This window comes from Marmota marmota, unplaced genomic scaffold, assembly GCF_001458135.2.
Source record: "Marmota marmota marmota unplaced genomic scaffold, marMar, whole genome shotgun sequence".
Lineage (NCBI taxonomy): Eukaryota > Metazoa > Chordata > Mammalia > Rodentia > Sciuridae > Marmota > Marmota marmota.
Genome location: NW_025999863.1, coordinates 5,570,899 through 5,589,726, shown reverse-complemented (window position 1 = coordinate 5,589,726; position 18,828 = coordinate 5,570,899). Strand labels below are relative to the sequence as shown.

The window sequence follows — 18,828 nt, the reverse complement described above, 5'->3', positions numbered from 1 at the left end:
AGGCCAGCTCTGGGGGGCAGGGCACCCGAAGACCCCCTCCCCCAGGCCTCCCAGCCAGAACCCAGCTCCAAGCTCAGGCCTCAACAGTCAGGCCAAATTCCTTGTCTTGACCCTGGGGGACCCCTGCTCCATTCACTCACCCTCCCGCTTTTCCTCACTGACTCAGTGCTGACACCTCGACATGCCGGAGCCCCTGCCCTGGGGGACGCAGATCAGCTGGGTGTGCCACGTCCAGGGTGTGGATGCTGAGGGACACTCGGGAGGCAGCAGGGGTTCAGAGGAGGCACCTTACCTGTTCCGTATTCAGGAAGTTCTCTCCAGAGGGATGTCCCCTGAGCCCGTCACAAAGGATGGATTGGCTTTGAGGAGGCAAGGAAGGGTATCTGACGGGGACTGGCATTCGCTGAGACCTGGAGGACGCAAGATGAGCACTTGGCTCAAGATCCCCTGTGGCATGCATGAGTGGGAGGGCCACCCGGAGCCTGAAAGGCCTTTCAGTCACACAGAGACGGGTCAGGGTCACCACGTGAAAATGCACACTGATGACTCGGCCGGGGCAGGTGGAGGAGTTCAGGGGCGACTCCCTGCTCCTGCCCACCCCCTCCTCTGCCCTCCACCTCTGCCCGGGATGGAGACTCCCTGGGGAGGAGAAGGGACAGAGTCTTCCTGCTTCCCAGCGCAGCCTCTGGCGGGCACAGAGGCTGGAATCTGTTCTCCACTGTCAGACTGGGGCTCCCATTGTCCACCCTGGACACAGAGCCATGTCCTCAGGCCACTAAGGACAAGCCACGCCACGCCCCCGCCTCGGTTTCCCTCCTAGCCTGTGTCCCAAGATGACCATGTGAGGATGGCTGTAGTGTCGGCCCCAGCACCATGTCCCCCAGACCTGGCGCATCACATGAGCTTGGTCAAATGCCCATCAGCCTCGTTGTTCTTCCCACCACTCGGGCTGGGCAGGAGTACCCCACTCCAGCCACCTGGTTCCCCAGAACGTTTGATCCTCAGCCCTAGGGAGCAGGGCCACCCCGGGCTTTACGGATAGGGCAGGGGAGGCCCACAGCACTACCAGGCTGCCTCGCCAAGATTAGGACCCAGTCCCAGCCCCACACCAAGGCGGGGCTCACTTCAGCCCCAGTGTTCCTCGACCACCCACCTCCCGGGCTGAGGGGAGTCTGGAACTGGCTGTGCCCCTCCTGCACTGGAGAACACCTCCTGGGGGACCCTCCAATGCTGGGTCCAGCCTTCTCCCCCCCTGACCTAGCTTTGCCCACACCACTCTCCTGCTCCACCCTGTCCATATCCTCTCTGCCCAGACACCTGTCTCCAACCCCCCAAACCTGCTAGAAGAGTGGGTCCTCTTAGGAGATTTGGTCTTGGCTCTCAGCATCCTTTGCTCTGGAATATTTCTCTGAAGTTCGGTTTCCTCCTTTGCCCTGGTTCACTCAGCAGATCTCCCTATTGGGACTAAGAAAGGACTCCCCCCAGGTCCCAGCCTCCAGAAGCTCCCAGCCTGGGATGGGGCACTTCCTGCAGGAGGGACACCTCTGAGCCTGAGTTTGCCACCAGGGAAGCTCCAGGGGACTGTCGCTCTCTGTTGCCAGACTCCTGCCCGGCAGGGGTGTCCTGGACAGGAGCAGCAAGCGTCCCCAGAGAGACCCTGAATCTAGGGCACTGGATGAGTTCACTTGGGCTAGAGGCTGGGGGGGTGCCTGTGCCCGAGTCTCCCCCATGGGCCCAAAGAAGGGCATGAGAAACTGGGGGAGGCGAAGGGAAAGTGGGAGCGAAGGAAGGTGCCAGAACTGATGAGGAGCAAGGCCAAAGAGAAGAATGTGACAGAGGCGACCGGGAGACTGGGCCAGGTGTCATGGGCTGAGATAAGGAATAGTGTCACAGCAAGATCCAGGACAGAGGTCACAGCCCCAGGTTGGGACACATGATCACGTGGGCAGAGGGAGGAAGGAGGTCTCCTCAAGGTGAAAGGGGTTAGCTGAGGCGGAATGTCACAGAGCAGCTGGTCAGGGAGGGAGGGAGGGGGAGGGAAGGAAGTGAGGACCAGGGTGGGGGGTTCCCCAGCAAGGCTCCAGCCTCCCTCCTCCTGCGCCACAGCCTGTGAGGGCCCCACTGGGCGGGCGTCTGTCCTCCATGGGGGGAGGTACTGAAAGGGGGGATGGATGCACAGAAGGACCAAAAAGAGGCCTGAGGGATGGACCCGAGCCGTCCTTCTGTGGTCAGAAGCCTGAATGGGCCTTGCCGCCCCTCGCGGGGTCCCTGAGGTGGGGAGGAACGGAGGTGGCTAAGGTGACGGCCATCCTGGTGGTGGTGAGCAGGCGCCCAACCGCAGCTCACCCTGCCGCACCGCGCTCACCCAGGGCAGCAAGGAGCGCTTCCACTGGCAAAGCCACAACGTGAAGCAAAGCGGCGTGGACGACATGGTGCTGCTGCCCCAGATCACCGAGGACGCCATCGTGGGCAACCTGCGCAAGCGCTTCATGGACGACTACATCTTCGTAGCCTGGCCGTGGGCAGGGGGCAGGCAGGGAAGGGATGCAGGGACAGGGGAAGGGCTGGGCGGAGAGGGGCATGGCAGGTGGACAGAGACATTCAGGGAAGGACATGGAGGGCCTGAGCCATGGGCGGAGAGTGGGTGCATGGACAGAGGGAGGCTGGGCATCGAGGGCCCTGGGCTGGAGACCGAGGGCAGATGAAGTATCAGTGGGCTGTACTGGGAGGTAGCTGTACCTGTCCCTCCTCCCCCTGCCCCAGGGTCACAGTCCCATTTTCTGGACGAAGCCCAGTTTTTTTCCTAAGAGACTCGAGGTCCATCTGAGCATCTCTGTGTCTCCCTCCAAGTAACGGGGCTCAGGGAATCCCCAGGGAAGCAGAAGGAGGCCATAGGGGCCTTGAAGGACAAAACCCTCCCAACACTCCGTGGTCCTTAACCGTCTCCCAGACCTACATCGGCTCGGTGCTCATCTCCGTAAATCCCTTCAAGCAGATGCCCTACTTCACTGACCGTGAGATCGATCTCTACCAGGGCGCGGTGAGGCCGGGGTCAGGCGGGAGGAACAACCCAAGACGCCCAGCCCTGGCCTGGGCTGACACCTGCCCTGCCCCCCCAGGCCCAGTACGAGAACCCCCCGCACATCTACGCCCTCACAGACAACATGTACCGCAACATGCTCATCGACTGTGAGAACCAGTGCGTCATCATCAGGTACGGGGCGGGGGGCCCTGATGGACCCTCCGGCCGGCACCTGCTCAAACATCACCACTACCCCAAGGGTGGTTTCCTGGAACTCCCAGTCCCAACAGCCTTGCTCTCCCTCTCTGCCCCTTCCCGCCTCCTGGCTTACTTCCCTCGTACTGGGTCACTCCTGGTATATTTTGTTGATTCGTTTTGTCCCTGGCCATCTGTCCCTTCTAAATGTCAGCTCCATGAGGACAGGGATTTCCATCTGCCTTGGTCACTACTGTCTCCCCAGTCCCTGGAATAGTGCTGGGTACACCATAGGTGCTCAATCAATGAATGAGTGATGGGGCAGGCACTTCTACCACCCCCACCCACTGACCACTCCTTCTTCCCTCTACCCCAGTGGAGAGAGTGGAGCTGGGAAGACAGTGGCCGCAAAATACATCATGGGCTACATCTCCAAGGTGTCTGGCGGGGGAGAGAAGGTCCAGGTGAGCGGCAGCAACCGGACAGGCCGGGTCTCCCCCAGCTGCATCTCTGCTCCACCTGACCCCGACTGACCTCTTTCCACCTGCCTCTGTCCCCAGCACGTCAAGGACATCATCCTGCAGTCCAACCCGCTGCTGGAGGCCTTCGGCAATGCCAAAACTGTGCGCAACAACAATTCCAGCCGATTTGTAAGTCTCCATCACCCACCTGGAGCAGCTGCTCCCTCCAAGCCAACCTTCTAGACCCCCCCAGACCACACACACACACACACACACACACACACGTCACACACGTTCACACATGCACACACACACATGCACACACACGTCACAGACATGCACACACACGCACACACACATGTGCACATGCACACACACGCACACGTGCACACACACACACACACACAGCCAGGATTACAGCCCCCGTGGAAATTTAGCAGGAAACGCCTACTTCTGGAAGGGAGACTCACTTCCTACTTATGGTCCGTTTGAAAAAGGGTCCCCCATTGTCAGGACTGTGGAGGCCATGACACCTCTGTATAACATCCTTAAATACTCCCCTGGTGGCAGCCACGAAATCTTCCTTTTCAGATTTCAGGTCCAATTTATTCCTCCATTCATCCTTTCAACAAAGAGTTCTTGGGCTTCTTTTTGTGGGTGTCAGGGGCTGGGTAAACAGATCTGGATTTATGGTCTGGTTCTGTCACTGTTTAACTGTGTGGCCCAGTTGGAAAAAAAACATGATGTCATCTCTTGAGGCTCCCGCTTGCTCATCCATAAAACGGAGATGATGTTACACTGCGATGTAAATAGACCCCACACCTCCCGCCACCCAAACACTTCAGCATGGATATCACTGATCATTGTCCAGTATAAATTTGAAGCTTTTCTTTAACTGCATACTACAAAATACATACATCCAAAGTGGACCACTCTAATTTTTATGTGGTGCTGAGGATTGAACCCAGCGTTCAATCCATCACCATGACTCCTGAGTTCCCACTTGGCCCTTTCGTCAACCTCTACTCCCAACTGACAGTAGAAGCAACCACTTTTCTGATTTATTGTTTGCCATATATTCATTTCACCTGCTCTAGAACGTCTTCTAAGTGAAATCACATAATATTATTATTTGAATAATACACATAAAAACACAGATGAGGGCTGGGGTTGTGGCTCAGTGTCAGAGCACTTGCTTCGCACATGTGAGGCGCTGGGTTCAATCCTCAGCACCACATAAAAATAAGTAAACAAAATAAAGATATTGTGTCCATCTACAACTAAAAAAAAGTTTAAATATTAAAAAACACGGATGACTGTCAAAACATATATACATTTTACTGTACAATTTTAGTGTACAATAAGGTAAATAGTCACTACATGCTACAGGTGTTGTGTAAGATGACGATGTAATTTGTATTGTTTTTGGACAGGGGTGGTAGAGGACTTTCTTCCCTCTAACCTCTGGCCAGAGTAGAACTCAGATGGTGTTAGAGACCAAAGAAGGGGTCTTTGGGGCCCTTTTGGGGAGAGCATATAGGAGATGCCAAAGGACCACGGGGATCCACAGCATCCCACAGAGACGTGGAGGCCTCTGTGTTAGGGTGCAGGGACTTGGAAACTGGTTGATAAAATGTGATGATACCAGGACTGGTACAGCTAAACGGGTAGAATGGTCATTGCTTGCCCAGGGCACAACCTGAGCAAAGGCCAAAGGGGCAGCTGGTGAAAGGAGCAAGTACTTTATAAGTGGGTGTAGGAAGAGGAAGGAGAGGGAAGGCCAAGAAGAGACAAGAGAAGCAGGCTCCCAAGACCCTTCCTAGGCTTTGCACCACCTGCCTTCTGGCCCTGGGGACTAATGTGGTTCTTTGCGATTCAGGGCGTTATCATTTATGGTATTAGGTAATCATACCTAATAGTGGACTTCAGTGTGACACATTTATACATGCACATAATGTAATTTGGTCAGTTTAATTTGGACACTGGTCCCACCCAGTGTCCAGCCGCTGGTTCTGCAGCTGGTGGCAGGGATCCTACAGAACTTCCCCTTCTCCTCCTCCCGCCCTCCCCCAGGGCACTCCCTCTACTTGGCTCTTCTCCGAGATCCACCGCCACCATTTTTCCCCCTTTTTTCTCTCTGGATTCCACCTAAACCCAAATGACTCTTGATTTTCTGAGTCTGGTTTATTTGGCTTAACATAAAGCTCTCTAGTTCAATTCGTTTTCCTGCAAATGACGTGATTTCCTTCTTCTTTGTGTAGTCTGTATTCTTACTGGATGGGGGTGATAGAAAGTAAAGCTCCATCTGTTCAGAGACCACCTTTTCTTTCTCCGTTCACCTGTTGATGGGCCCCGGGCGGTTTCGTGGCTTGGCTAGGTGATGGTGCATGGATCACTACGGTGTGATGACTTTAATTCTTTTGGATAAATAGCGAAGAGTGGAATAGCTGGTTGCAAGGTGACAGCTGGTTCAGTGGCGGTGCCATTCCGAGTCCTTTGAGGAACCTCCACACTGACGTCCACCGTGGCTGCACTGATTCGCCACCCCACCACCAGAGTATACGTGTTCCTTTCCCCGCGTCCCTACCAGGATTCACTATTTGTGTCCTTGATGTCTCCAGGGCAAGTACTTTGAGATCCAGTTTAGCCGTGGCGGGGAGCCAGATGGGGGCAAGATCTCCAACTTCTTGCTAGAGAAGTCCCGCGTGGTCATGCAGAATGAAAATGAGAGGAACTTTCACATCTACTACCAGGTGCAGGGAAGGGCCCATGGGGCTGGGCCACAGGAACCCCAACTGGACCGCAGGGGTTGGGGAGGGAGAAAATGGGAAGGTCAGTGTCCAGGGAGCCCACGAGGGCTGTGCTGGGTCAGCTCCAGAAGCATGAGCATCGCTCACCCTCCAGCTGCTGGAAGGGGCCTCGCAGGAGCAGCGCCAGAACCTGGGGCTCATGACGCCCGACTACTATTACTACCTCAACCAGTCAGACACCTACAAGGTGGATGGCACCGATGACAGGAGCGACTTCAGTGAGACCCTGGTGAGTACCAGACACCACTGCAGCCCTCAGCCAGTCGCTAAGCCCAGGGAAAACCCTCTCATGTTATAAATAAGGCAACTGAAGCCCAGAGAGGTACAGAGACTTGTCCAAGATCACACAGCAAGTGAATGAAAGAGCCAGGCCAGGCACCCCAAATGTTCTGACTCTGAATCTATGCTGTGGCCCCAGGGGCAGGGTGGAAGCCAAGGTTGGTTTTCCCTGTTGTGCCCACAGAGTGCCATGCAAGTCATTGGGATCCCACCCAGCGTCCAGCAGCTGGTTCTGCAGCTGGTGGCAGGGATCCTACACTTGGGGAACATCAGTTTCTGTGAAGAGGGGAATTACGCCCGGGTGGAGAGTGCAGACCGTGAGTGTGGGCGCTGGGGAGAAAGGGGAGCCTACGTGTGTGTGAACTGCTTCCTCCTGATTCAGAACCCACGAGGACAATGTCATTGTCACTGGGCAAGATGTGGAGTCCCAAGGGGCTGACCCTGTCCCCTTTTGCCCTGGCCTGGCAGTCCTGGCCTTTCCTGCCTACCTGCTGGGCATTGACAGCGGACGGCTGCAGGAGAAGCTGACCAGCCGCAAGATGGACAGCCGCTGGGGCGGACGCAGTGAGTCCATTAATGTGACCCTCAACGTGGAGCAGGCAGCCTACACCCGTGACGCCCTGGCCAAGGGACTCTATGCCCGCCTCTTCGACTTTCTGGTGGAGGCGAGTGGAACCGGGGCTGCGGGACGTGGGCTGTGGGGCTAGGTGGGCACCCGGTGCCTACCAAGTCCTGGGCTTGAGCCCACCAAGCGGAAGAGGCAGACTTGACTCCTCATCTCACCAACTCGTGGCTGGGGAGGGAGGCGACTCTCGGCACAGGCGGCAGGGGATGAGATGGGAGATCCGGAAGCTCCTGTGCTGTGGCACGGAGCCCTGGAGGGAAGGGGCTGCTGGAGACTCCAGACCTGGACTGGCATCAGGGCAATGGGGACGGAGGGGGGGTGCATTTGAGAGCCAGGAGGAGGAGTGTTGAGGGGACAAAGTGACGGACAGATGGGGGCAGAAAGGAACAGGACCTGTCAGGGCCAGTAACAGTCAGGACCGTAACAAACACGTATAGCCCTTAGGCACCGTCCTAAGTGTTCTATGTGCATCGACTTCTTGAATCTTCAGAAAAATACCCATAAAGTACAGATTAAGCATCCCTAATCTGAAAATCCCAAATCCCAAATGCTGCAAAATCCAAGACTTTTGAACACTAAAATGAGACCACAAGTGGAAAATTCGGCCCCTGACCTGATAGACTGTCAAACTGCAGATATGCCAGGCGCGGTGGTGCAGTCCTGTAATCCCAGTGACTCAGGAGGACTGCAAGTTCAAAGCCAGCCTCAGCAACTTAGTGGGTCCCTAAGCAACTTGGGAAGTCCCTATGTCAAAATAAAAAAAAAAAAAATATATATATATATATATATATACACATATATATATACATATACATATATATATATATATATATATATATGGTCTGGAGATGTAGTTCAGTGGTAAATTGCCCCTGGGTTCAACCCCCGGTACCAATCATACATATATAATATGAAGGTGCACTAAAAATATTGTATAAAATGAACTTCAGGCTATGGGTAGAGAGTGCATATGAAAGAAGTGAGATTTGTGTTTGGATTTGGGTCTCATCCCCAAAACATCTCATTATATACCTGCAAATATTCCAAAATCAAAACTCTGAAACACTTCTGGTCCCAAGCATTTCAAATAAGGAATACTCACCCTATAGTTGGTTTTTTGTTTGTTTGTTTTAGAGCTGGGGACTGACCTCAGGAGCACTTTACTACTGAGCTACATCTCTAGTCTTTTTCTTTTTTATGTTGAGATGGGGTCTCACTAAATTGCTGAGGCTGGCCTTCAACTTGTGATCCTCCTACATCAGCCTCCTGAGCTGTTGGGATGATAGGCGAGCACCACTATGCCTAGCTCTAGTTGCTTTTTAATTAGTTTTTGCAGTGTGCTGGGAATCAAACCCAAGGCCTCACATATGCCCACAGGTGCTCTAACACTAACTATACCCCCAACCCAGTAGTTGCTATAATTAATCCATTCTTTTGTGTATGTGTGTGGTGCTGGTGATTTGAACCCAGGGCCTTGTGCATGCAAGGCAAGCACTCTACCAACTAAGCTGTATCCCCAGCCCAATCCATTCTTTTAATTAATTTTTTTTTGAGATGAGTCTCACTGTTGCCCAGGCTGGTCTCGAGCTACTGATCTCAAGGGATTCTCCTGCCACATCTTCCCGAGCATTGACACTACAGGTGTGCACCATGACACCTAGCTTATTAATTCGCTTTAGAGATGAGGAAACAGAGACATGGAGAGGTTAAGTGGCAGAGGTGGCTGCCAGATCAGGAACCCCAATACTCAAACACCTGGATCTCTCATAAGGGTGACTGATTACAAGGTGGGAGGACAGAACATGGCACTAGAGAGAAACTGGTGAGAGGGGACACGGTCCATAAGCACAGCTAAGAGCACATCAGGAGAGTGCTGACCAGATGCCCACTGACTGCCGTCCCCACCACACTACAGGCCATCAACCGTGCGATGCAGAAGCCCCAGGAGGAGTACAGTATCGGTGTCCTTGACATCTATGGCTTCGAGATTTTCCAGGTTTGGCCACTGCACCTCCAACCCCCAGCCCACACCTGTCCTCCATACAACCTGGGGTAGCCCGTGGCCACCTAGCATCAGCCCACTGATGGAGGGACCCCTTTCCTCCCTGGCAGAAAAATGGTTTTGAGCAGTTCTGCATCAACTTCGTCAATGAAAAGCTGCAACAAATCTTCATCGAGCTCACCCTGAAGGCTGAGCAGGTGGGCAGCGCAGCCAAGTGGCATGGGATGGGTATTGGGGTGGGGTAGGACCTTGAGAGTCACCGAGCCACTGGGGACACCCCAGCCCCTGATCCCCACCTCCCTGCTTGCCCCCTGTTAGCCAGCTCCCCAGCACCAGCATGAAATCCCAACATCATCGACTCAGAGAGAGAAAGGGTTATTCTGGCCCACGGCTTTGGAGATTCCCGTCTAAGATTGGATGGACCCATAGCTTTGGGCCTCTGGTGGGGGTGCCAGATGGCAAAGCACATGTCAGAACAAACTGCCCACCTCGTGGCCAGGAAGGAAGAGAGAGAGAGGAAGGGGAGGGTCCCATAAGTCCCTTCAAGGACATACCCCCAATGGCCTAAAGACTCGCACTAGGCCCCACCTCCCCTAAGTGCCACCACCTCCCAAGAGCACCACTCCGTGGACCAGGCCATCATACAGGCCTTTGGGGGATACTCAGCATCCATACTGCAGCCCCCGCCGGCACTTCCCTGCATTTCCCTCTGCCTCAGAAGCTGGTGGTTTATCCACCAGGTCCTGTTGAGTGTCCATCTGGGAGGATCGGAAGCAGGGACATGGTTCTCTGGCACTTCCTGCCTGCCCCACCCAGGGCCAGAGACAGGCCTGGGAGAAGAGATGGGTGGCACTGGGCACAGCTCCTCCATCCACCCCTCCCGCCCCCTTCCCCCCAGGAGGAGTATGTGCAGGAGGGCATCCGCTGGACCCCCATCGAGTACTTCAACAACAAAGTCGTCTGTGACCTCATTGAAAACAAGCTGGTGAGGACTGACCCACTTCCAGAGGTCTTGCTGGGCCTGGGAGACCCGGGAGTGGGTTATGGTAGCCTAGGGCCCCTCTAGCCTAGGCCCAGGTCTCCAGCAGATGAAGCACAACTGCAATATCCCCTCAGCCACCTGATGCGTGGCCTCTGCCCCTCGGCTGAGCTTTCATTTCTTCACTGGACATCCCCCTGGGCTCAGAGGGGTCAAAGTCATGAATTCCTCCTGGGGTCCCCCGCTCTCTCCTGCACTCCATGGAGCACACATTTCTAAGTCCTCGACCACCAAAAACCACTTTTTCTGACCCGTGGGAAGGAACTCTGGGTCTCGCGGTTAGGTAGGAGCCTTCCCACCGGAGCGACACCAGCCCCACTGCCACCATCGGGGCGAGTATCACGCGCCCTCCCCGCCCGCTCCAGCCCTCTGCACCTGCTCGCCTCTGGGCTCCCTCTCTGGGGCTGGCGACTGGCCAGGGCAGGACCAGCCGACTAAGCTGCCCTCTGCTCGCCCTGGCAGAGCCCCCCGGGCATCATGAGCGTGCTGGACGACGTGTGTGCCACCATGCACGCCACAGGCGGAGGTGCCGACCAGACGCTGCTGCAGAAGCTGCAGGCGGCCGTGGGCACCCACGAGCACTTCAACAGCTGGAGCGCGGGGTTCGTCATCCACCACTACGCCGGCAAAGTGCGTGCTCCGCCCCCGCCCCGCCGCTGTACTCCCCCCAGGCGACCCCTCACAGACCCCAAGGGCTCCAGCTTGCAGCCCTCCAACACCCAGATGGGAAGGATCCTGCCAGGACCCCCAGCCAGGGCCGCAGGGATCCACCAACATCCTCCTCCGGCCCTCTCCCTACTGACCACAATGATGAACCCATGGACTGCAGCCACCACCGAACCTGGGAACTCTTCCCCAAAACTGCCTGCACCCACCCCTGGTCCCCCCAAGGAACTCTCTGGTCTCTGATCAGGGCCACAGCCTGCACAGCCAAAAGGGCAGCTGCCCCAGTAGACAGGCAGGACAACTTGGGCAGCAGGCACCAGTCCCTCCCCTCTGCCCAGAAAACCTCAATGTGAGCAGCAGCCCCTGACTCTGGAACCCCCCTTCTTATCCCAGTTTGGAAAGCAAATCTCCCAGGCCCCCAGGCCCATGCTACAGGCTCCCTGCAGACCCTACCCAAGGCTCCAGCAAGCTCCTCCCTGGCCACTGCCTCTTCCCCACTGGGAGGACTATAGGCCCTCTCCTCATGCTCCTGACCTCATGGGGCAGCAGACATTCCCAGGGGCCCCTGCCCAGGCTGCCTCCCACCATTCACCAAAACAGGTGGGAGTGCCTGTCCTCAGCCAGGGCTGCAAAAGCAGGTGTATAAAGAGCTTCCTCTTTAGAAAGCAGCCCCAGCCCACCACCCCCTATCAACAGCCAGGGCTGTAGACCCTCCCCAAACACAGCACCCCCAACCCCCAAGTGACCAGGATGAGGTAATCCAACCTTCGGAGTTAATCTTAAGCAGCAGACTTCTGGGCACCCGCTCCAAGGCTGCAGTTCCCCACCCTCCAATCTGAACCCTAACTCCTACCTCGCCCTGGCTCTGATCCAAGCAGCAGGATTTCAACCCCCACATCCCTTCACCTGTGACTTGGGGTCACACACTCTAACTTGAACTTCAGACCTCCAGGGAGCCCTGGCACCAGTGGTAACCCCCAATCCTCTATTCTAAACCAGAGATCACCCCAAACCAGAGCTGTAGCTAACTCTCATCTTCTCACCCCAGAGCAGGTCCACCCCCACACACCCAGTCTCTGGGCCTCACCCCCATGACACCCCTCCCTCCAGGTCTCCTATGACATCAGCGGCTTCTGCGAGAGGAACCGGGATGTCCTCTTCTCTGACCTTATAGAGCTGATGCAGACCAGCGAGTGGTGAGTGGCCCAGGTGCTGGGGCCTCCAGGCAGAACCCCCATGGGGATGCAGGGAGGATTGGGGACCACTCCATCTTCCCCAGAGCTCCCACTGTGGCACTGACGCTGTGGGGGTGGCTGTGTGGCCAAGGCATGGTTCTGATCTCAGAGAATCTCCAGGTGCTGGGGATGTAGCTCAGTGGTAGAGCCTGGCGTGCTGGGGCTCTGGGTTCCATCCCTAGTACAGCTCCAGGTACTCAGGTCCCCAGCAGAGACATCTGAGTCGGATTCCTTACATCTCCCTCCAGGAGCCCAGGCATCCATTGATGACTATGAATCAGCCTCCTCATATCAAAGAAAACATTTGGCATTTGGTTTTTTGGGATTGGCTAACTTCACTTAGCATTATCTTCTCTAACTCCATCCATTTACCTGCAAATGCCATAATTTTATTCTCTTTTATTGCTCTGTAATATTTCATTGTGTATATATGCCACATTTTTTATCCATTCATTCACTGAAGGGCATCTAGATTGGTTCCATTGTTTAGCTATTGTGAATTGTGCTGATAAAAACATTGATGTGGCTGTGTCCCTGTACTAGGCTGTTTTTAAGTCCTTTGGGTATAGACTGAGGAGAGGGACAGCTGGGTCAAATGGTGGTTTCATTCCCAATTTTCCAAGAAATCTCCATACTGCTTTCCATATTGGCTGCACCAATCTGCAGTCCCACCAGCAGTGTATGAGTGTGCCTTTTTCCCACATCCTCGCCAACACTTATTGTTGTTTGTATGCATAATAGCTGCCATTCTGACTGGAGTGAGATGAAATCTTAGAGTGGTTTTAATTTGCATTTCTCTAATTGCTAGAGATGCTGAACATTTTTTCATGTGTTTGTTGATTGGTTGCACATCATCTTCTGAGAAGTGTCTCTTCAGGTCCTTGCCCATTTATTGATTGGGTTATTTGTTTTTGTTTTTGTTTTTTTTTTTGGTGTTTAGCTTTTTGAGTTCTTTATATACCCTAGTGATTAGTGCTCTATCTGATGTGTGAGGGGTAAAGATTTGCTCCCAAGATGTAGGCTCTTTATTCACCTCACAGATTGTTTCTTTGGCTGTGAAGAAGCTTTTTAGTTTGAGTCCATCCCTTTTATTGATTCTTGATTTTAATTCTTGTACCACAGGAGTCTTATTAAAGAAGTTGGGGCCTAATCCCACAGGATGGAGATTAGGGCCTACTTTTTCTTCTAATAGACGCAGAGTCTCTGGTTGTATTCCTAAGTCTTTGATCTATTTTTGAGTTGAGTTTTGTGCATTGTGAGAGATAGGGGATTAATCTCATTTTGTTGCATATGGATTTCCAGTGTTCCCAGCACCATTTGTTGAAGAGGCTATCTTTTCTCCAATGCATATTCTTGGGACCTTTTTCTAATATAAGATAATTGTAGTTTTGTGGGTTAGTCTCTGTGTCCTCTATTCTGTACCATTCACCAGTCTGTTTTGGTGCCAATACCATGCTGTTTCTGTTACTATTAGTATAGTAATAGTAACTATACTAATAGTTATCTGTAGTATAGTTATCTCAACATCATAAAGGCTATCTATGCTAAGCCCCAGGCCAACATCATTCTAAATGGAGAAAAATTGAAGGCATTCCCTCAAAAAACTGGAACAAGATAGGGACGTCCTCTTTCACCATTTCCATTTAACATAGTTCTTGAAACACTGGCCAGAGCAATTAGACAGATGAAAGAAATTAAAAGGTTACACATAGGAAAAGGAAAAACTCAAATTGGCACTATTTGCTGATGATATGATTCTAAGCCTGGAAGACCCTAAAAGTTCCACCAGAAAACTCCTAGAACTAGTAAATGAATTCAGCAAAGAAGCAGGATATAAAATCAACACCCATAAATCAAAGGCATTTCTGTATATCAGTGACAAATCCTCAGAAAGGGAAATGAGGAAAACTACCCCATTCTCAATAGCCACCCCCAAATAATAAAATACTTGGGAATCAACTTAACAAAAGAGGTGAAAGATCCATATAATGAAAATTATAGAACCCTAAAAGAAAGAAATCAAAGAATACCTTATAAGATGGAAATGCAATTCCAATCAAAATTCCAATGACATTCCTTATAGAAATAGAAAAAGCAATCATGAAATTTATCTGGAAAAATAAGAGACCCAGAATAACTAAAGCAATCCTTAGCAGGAAGAGTGAAGCAGGTGGCATCACTATACAGAGTCTGCATTTTAATAAGACCCTCCCAGACCTCCTGAGGATCCAAGGGCACATCAGAATTTGAGAACCATTAGTTTAGATCAGCGCTGTCCAATATAATCATATCCAACATCATTCAAGTAATTATTTTTAAACAGCCTTATTGAGGTGTAATTTCCATGTCATTAAGTTTTCCCATTTATGAAATGTAGAATTTAATGACTTGTAGTAAATTGACAGAATGTAGGTGCAGCCATCACACAATTCAACTTCAGAATGTTTGTTTCACCCTAAAAAGATTCCTCATGTCAATCTACAGTTAATCCCCACTTCCACCACCTGTAGAGTTCTAAACGTTCCAGTAAGCACACTTAAAAAGTGAAAAGGTGGACTAATGAAACAGGTAAAATTAAATATGTTCTAGTTAACTCAATATCATATATATATATATACACACACACACACACACACACACACCAGGGCCTCACACTAGGCAAGTGCTCTACCACTGAGCTATACCCCAAGCCCTTTATTATTTTGAGACAGGGGCTCATTAAGTGGCCCAGCCTGGCCTCAAACTTGTGATCCTCCTACCTCAGTCTCCTCAATCCAGCTATTCAGTCACACACCACTACGAAATTTTACCATTTTTAACATATAACCAATGTAACAAAAAAAAAAAAAAAAGAAAGAAACATTTCACAGTTTTTGGTCTTTGGATACCAGTGTATACTTTAATAATTGCAGTATGTCTCAATTATGAATAGGCCACATTTCAAGGACCTCAGTAGTGAGATGGAACCAGTGGCCGCCATATTGGAAAACACAGAACTAGAATCATGATTCTCCTGGTGGGGTCCCTAGACCCACAGTATCAGCATCACCTGTGAACTCATTAGATGTTATTGGTCAGCCTGGTGCAGTGGTGCACACCTGTGTCCCAAATCCCTGAGACAGAAGTTCACGGCCAGCCTCAGCAATTTAGTGAGACCTTCAGCAACTTAGACTTTGTCTCAGTAAAAAAATGAGATCTATGGATTTCACTCAGTGATAAAACACTCCTGGGTTCAATCCCCAGAACCAAAAAAAATAAATAAATAAATGAGAGAAGAAGAGGAGGGGGAGGAGGAAGAAGAGGGAGGAAGGAAGGAAAATTGGGTCACGGTCCAGACCTATCAATGAGAACCTCCTAGGTGGGCCCTGGCAGTGTGTGTTACCAAGCTGTCCTGAAGATTTCCGTGATGCTTCGCTGATTGACCTATTTTTCTATTTAACTCTGATCTGTGTTACTTGCTACCCGAGTCATGCATGACATAGAGCAAACCCAGTGCAGATAAATCAAGGAACGCACAGGACAGCACCAACCCACACCTCACTCACCACAGTCCCCCCGCTCTGTTTGCATCGTGGCTCGAGGCAGCCCCATCAGCCCCAGGGTCCAGCTGCACCCCCAACCTTCCCTCTTCCCGCCCAGGGCCTTCCTCCGGATGCTCTTTCCTGAGAAGCTGGATGTGGACAAGAAGGGCCGTCCGAGCACTGCTGGCTCCAAGATCAAGGTGGGCTTGGGACAGATGAGGGAGAGTTGGCATTAGAAGGGCTGGGTCCCACTCTGTCCAGTCCCCAGAGTGGGTCCCTCCTGGTTCCAATGTCGGTCTCTCCCCCATCCCTAGGGCCATTGCGTCTGTCTCTGGCACCCTCTAGCAGGCACCATCTTCCACCTCTAGGTTTGGGAGATTAAATCAATTTTCTTTACCACTTTTCCTCTTCTCCTTCTCCTCTGCCTTCTCCTCCTCCCTCTTTTCTTCCCCATCATCTCCTCCTCTGCCGCTGGGGATGGAACCCATGGATGGGCCTTGCACCTGCTAAGCGTGGACTCTACCACCGAGCCACACTCCCAGCCCCCGTGTTGGAGAGCATGTTCAACATACAAACAGAATTGACCATCTTACCCATTTCTAAGTGCACAGCTCAGAGGTGTGAAGTGTGTCCGTCTCCAGAACTTTCTGACCTTCTCACACTGAAGTCCTGTTCCCTTTAAACACTATCGCCCCAGCCCCTCCCCAGCCCCTGGCACCCACCACCCTGCTCCGCTGTCTCTGAATCTGATGATTCTAGGGGACCACCTGTGAGTGTGTCCTTGCCTGGCTGGCTGATCTCACTGAGCACAGTGTCTACAATGTCCCTCCGTGTGGCGCCATGTTGAAGAATTTCCTTCCTTCTTAAGGTTGGAAAATATCCAGTGTCTAGGTGGACCAGTTGTATCTATTCATCTGTTGGACACTTGGGCTGCTTCCGTCTTTTGGCTACTATAAACAATAGTGCGATGAACATGGGAGTCCCGTTCTAATAATATATGAGCACCCTTTTCTTTTCTTGAGTGCTTACTGCATACTGGCAGCAAGCACGGAACACGGATACACAAGGAGCTTGTTCAGTTCCACCCCCAAGGCTCAGAGAGGGCCACTCACTTGCCAAGGCCACACAGCAGAACCTGAGTCACTCCCACTAGTCCTCCCCCGAGAAGAATTCTTTTCGGCTCACCCTATTTCCTGGGGTGACTAAAATACACAACCTAAGGCTGGCCTCTCAAGCATGTACACATGATTCTTTACATCCCAAATCCCTGTCTCCCTAAAGGACAGGTAGAAACGTTCTGGGCAACATGGTCCCCTGAATGGTCAGCTACTCGGTCTGCAAACATTTCCTGAGCACTTACTATGTGCCAAGCTAAGCATGGGGAGTGTGGCACGTGCAAGAGCTCCCAGCTGGAGGGCAGGGCAGACCCAGGATATCACCCCTCTTGGTGGACACTCAGAGGTGTGCACTCTGTGCTCCATCAGCGCAGACCCCAGCCCCGCCCACCATGGGTGTGTCTGTTTCTTGGGTGGGGAGAGGAGAGGGGCCATCTGTGCTCCCCTCACCCTGCCTTCTCCTGTGTCTCAGAAACAAGCCAATGACCTGGTGGCCACTCTGAAGAGGTGCACCCCCCACTACATCCGCTGCATCAAACCCAACGAGACCAAGAGGCCCCGAGACTGGGAAGAGAGCAGGTGACGTCCCCTGGCCAGGTCTGGACTTTGGTTGGACCAGTGCATGCCACCTGACCCACAGACTGACCCCCCATTCCAGGGCCCATCCCAGGACTAACCCAGGCAGCCCCAAGGGCCAGCACGAAACCCCTCAAGGCTCCTAGGTTATACTCAGCACTGACCAAGACCCCCCTGACCCCCGGGGTGACCCTAGACTGACGACAGGCTGACCCAGGGACAAGCACAGCCCCCAGCCTCAGTTCCCCAGACTCAAAGTCCAGAACTGACCCCAGGACTGACCACCAGGATGAGCACAGCCTCCGTCCGTCCCCAGGCCCCACGGGGGCTGAGTGGAGTCCCAGACCTCAGTGCTCACCCTGAACAGCCCCCAACACAAACCCAGCCCTGCAGGACCTGCCCTGCCTTCCCCACGCCCAGCAGCCCCCAGCCGCAGGGTCTCAGGCCGCCCTCCCACAGGGTCAAGCACCAGGTGGAGTACCTGGGCCTGCGGGAGAACATCCGGGTGCGCAGGGCCGGCTTCGCCTACCGCCGCCAGTTCTCCAAGTTCCTGCAGAGGTGAGCGCTCGGCCCAGCGGCCCCAGCAGAATGACCAGCCGCCCTGCCCCAGATGCCCCACACCCCACCCTCTGCTTCCAGGTACGCCATCCTGACCCCTGAGACCTGGCCACGGTGGCGTGGGGACGAACGTCAGGGTGTCCAGCACCTGCTTCGGGCGGTCAACATGGAGCCGGACCAGTACCAGATGGGGAGCACCAAGGTCTTCGTCAAGAACCCAGAGTCGGTAAGTGGGAGCAAGAGAATGAAGAGAAAGGAAGAGACCAACCTATGGCATGGCCCCGAGTCCTTCAGGCCACCGTGTGACCTTGGGCAGGCTTCCTTGTCCCTCCAAGCCTGTTTCCCCATTTGGAAAATGGTGAGAATAACAGCCCCCGCCCCCTGCAAAACTGGGGTGAGGATTAGACAAAACAGGAAGGCTTGCTGGGCTCTGTGGTGCACACCTACAATCCCAGTGCCCCAGGAGGCTGAGGCAGGAGGATCTCAAGTTGGAGGCCAGCCTCAGCAACTTAGCAAAACTCTATCTCAAAATAAAATAAAAAGGGCTGGGGATGTAGCTCAGGGGCAGAGCCCCCTGTGCCCAAGCCTTAGGACCCAAAGCAAACAAACACTGCCCAGTGACAGGCACACAGGAGCTGCTCTGAGAAAGCCACATTTGCTGGATGGTTCTTGGTGGCCAGGAAGGTGGGGGAGGCCGCCACCTATCCACAAAGGTCTGTGTCCC

The 18,828-nt window shown here is 53.1% G+C and overlaps 1 protein-coding gene across 1 annotated transcript in view; it reads left to right on the top strand.

Annotated features, from left to right (window-relative positions):
• Positions 1-18,828, top strand: part of Myo1f (myosin IF) — a 37,208-nt gene that overhangs the window by 7,385 nt on the left and 10,995 nt on the right. The window contains exons 2-19 of the mRNA XM_015503740.2: positions 2,370-2,507; positions 2,951-3,040; positions 3,120-3,214; positions 3,594-3,681; positions 3,778-3,867; positions 6,300-6,431; positions 6,583-6,717; positions 6,952-7,084; positions 7,236-7,432; positions 9,308-9,388; positions 9,505-9,591; positions 10,293-10,379; positions 10,896-11,063; positions 12,210-12,295; positions 15,974-16,055; positions 17,443-17,549; positions 18,006-18,104; positions 18,186-18,330. Of these exons, the coding sequence (XP_015359226.1) occupies positions 2,370-2,507; positions 2,951-3,040; positions 3,120-3,214; positions 3,594-3,681; positions 3,778-3,867; positions 6,300-6,431; positions 6,583-6,717; positions 6,952-7,084; positions 7,236-7,432; positions 9,308-9,388; positions 9,505-9,591; positions 10,293-10,379; positions 10,896-11,063; positions 12,210-12,295; positions 15,974-16,055; positions 17,443-17,549; positions 18,006-18,104; positions 18,186-18,330 (2,040 nt within the window). The remainder of the gene's footprint in view (positions 1-2,369; positions 2,508-2,950; positions 3,041-3,119; positions 3,215-3,593; positions 3,682-3,777; positions 3,868-6,299; positions 6,432-6,582; positions 6,718-6,951; positions 7,085-7,235; positions 7,433-9,307; positions 9,389-9,504; positions 9,592-10,292; positions 10,380-10,895; positions 11,064-12,209; positions 12,296-15,973; positions 16,056-17,442; positions 17,550-18,005; positions 18,105-18,185; positions 18,331-18,828) is intronic.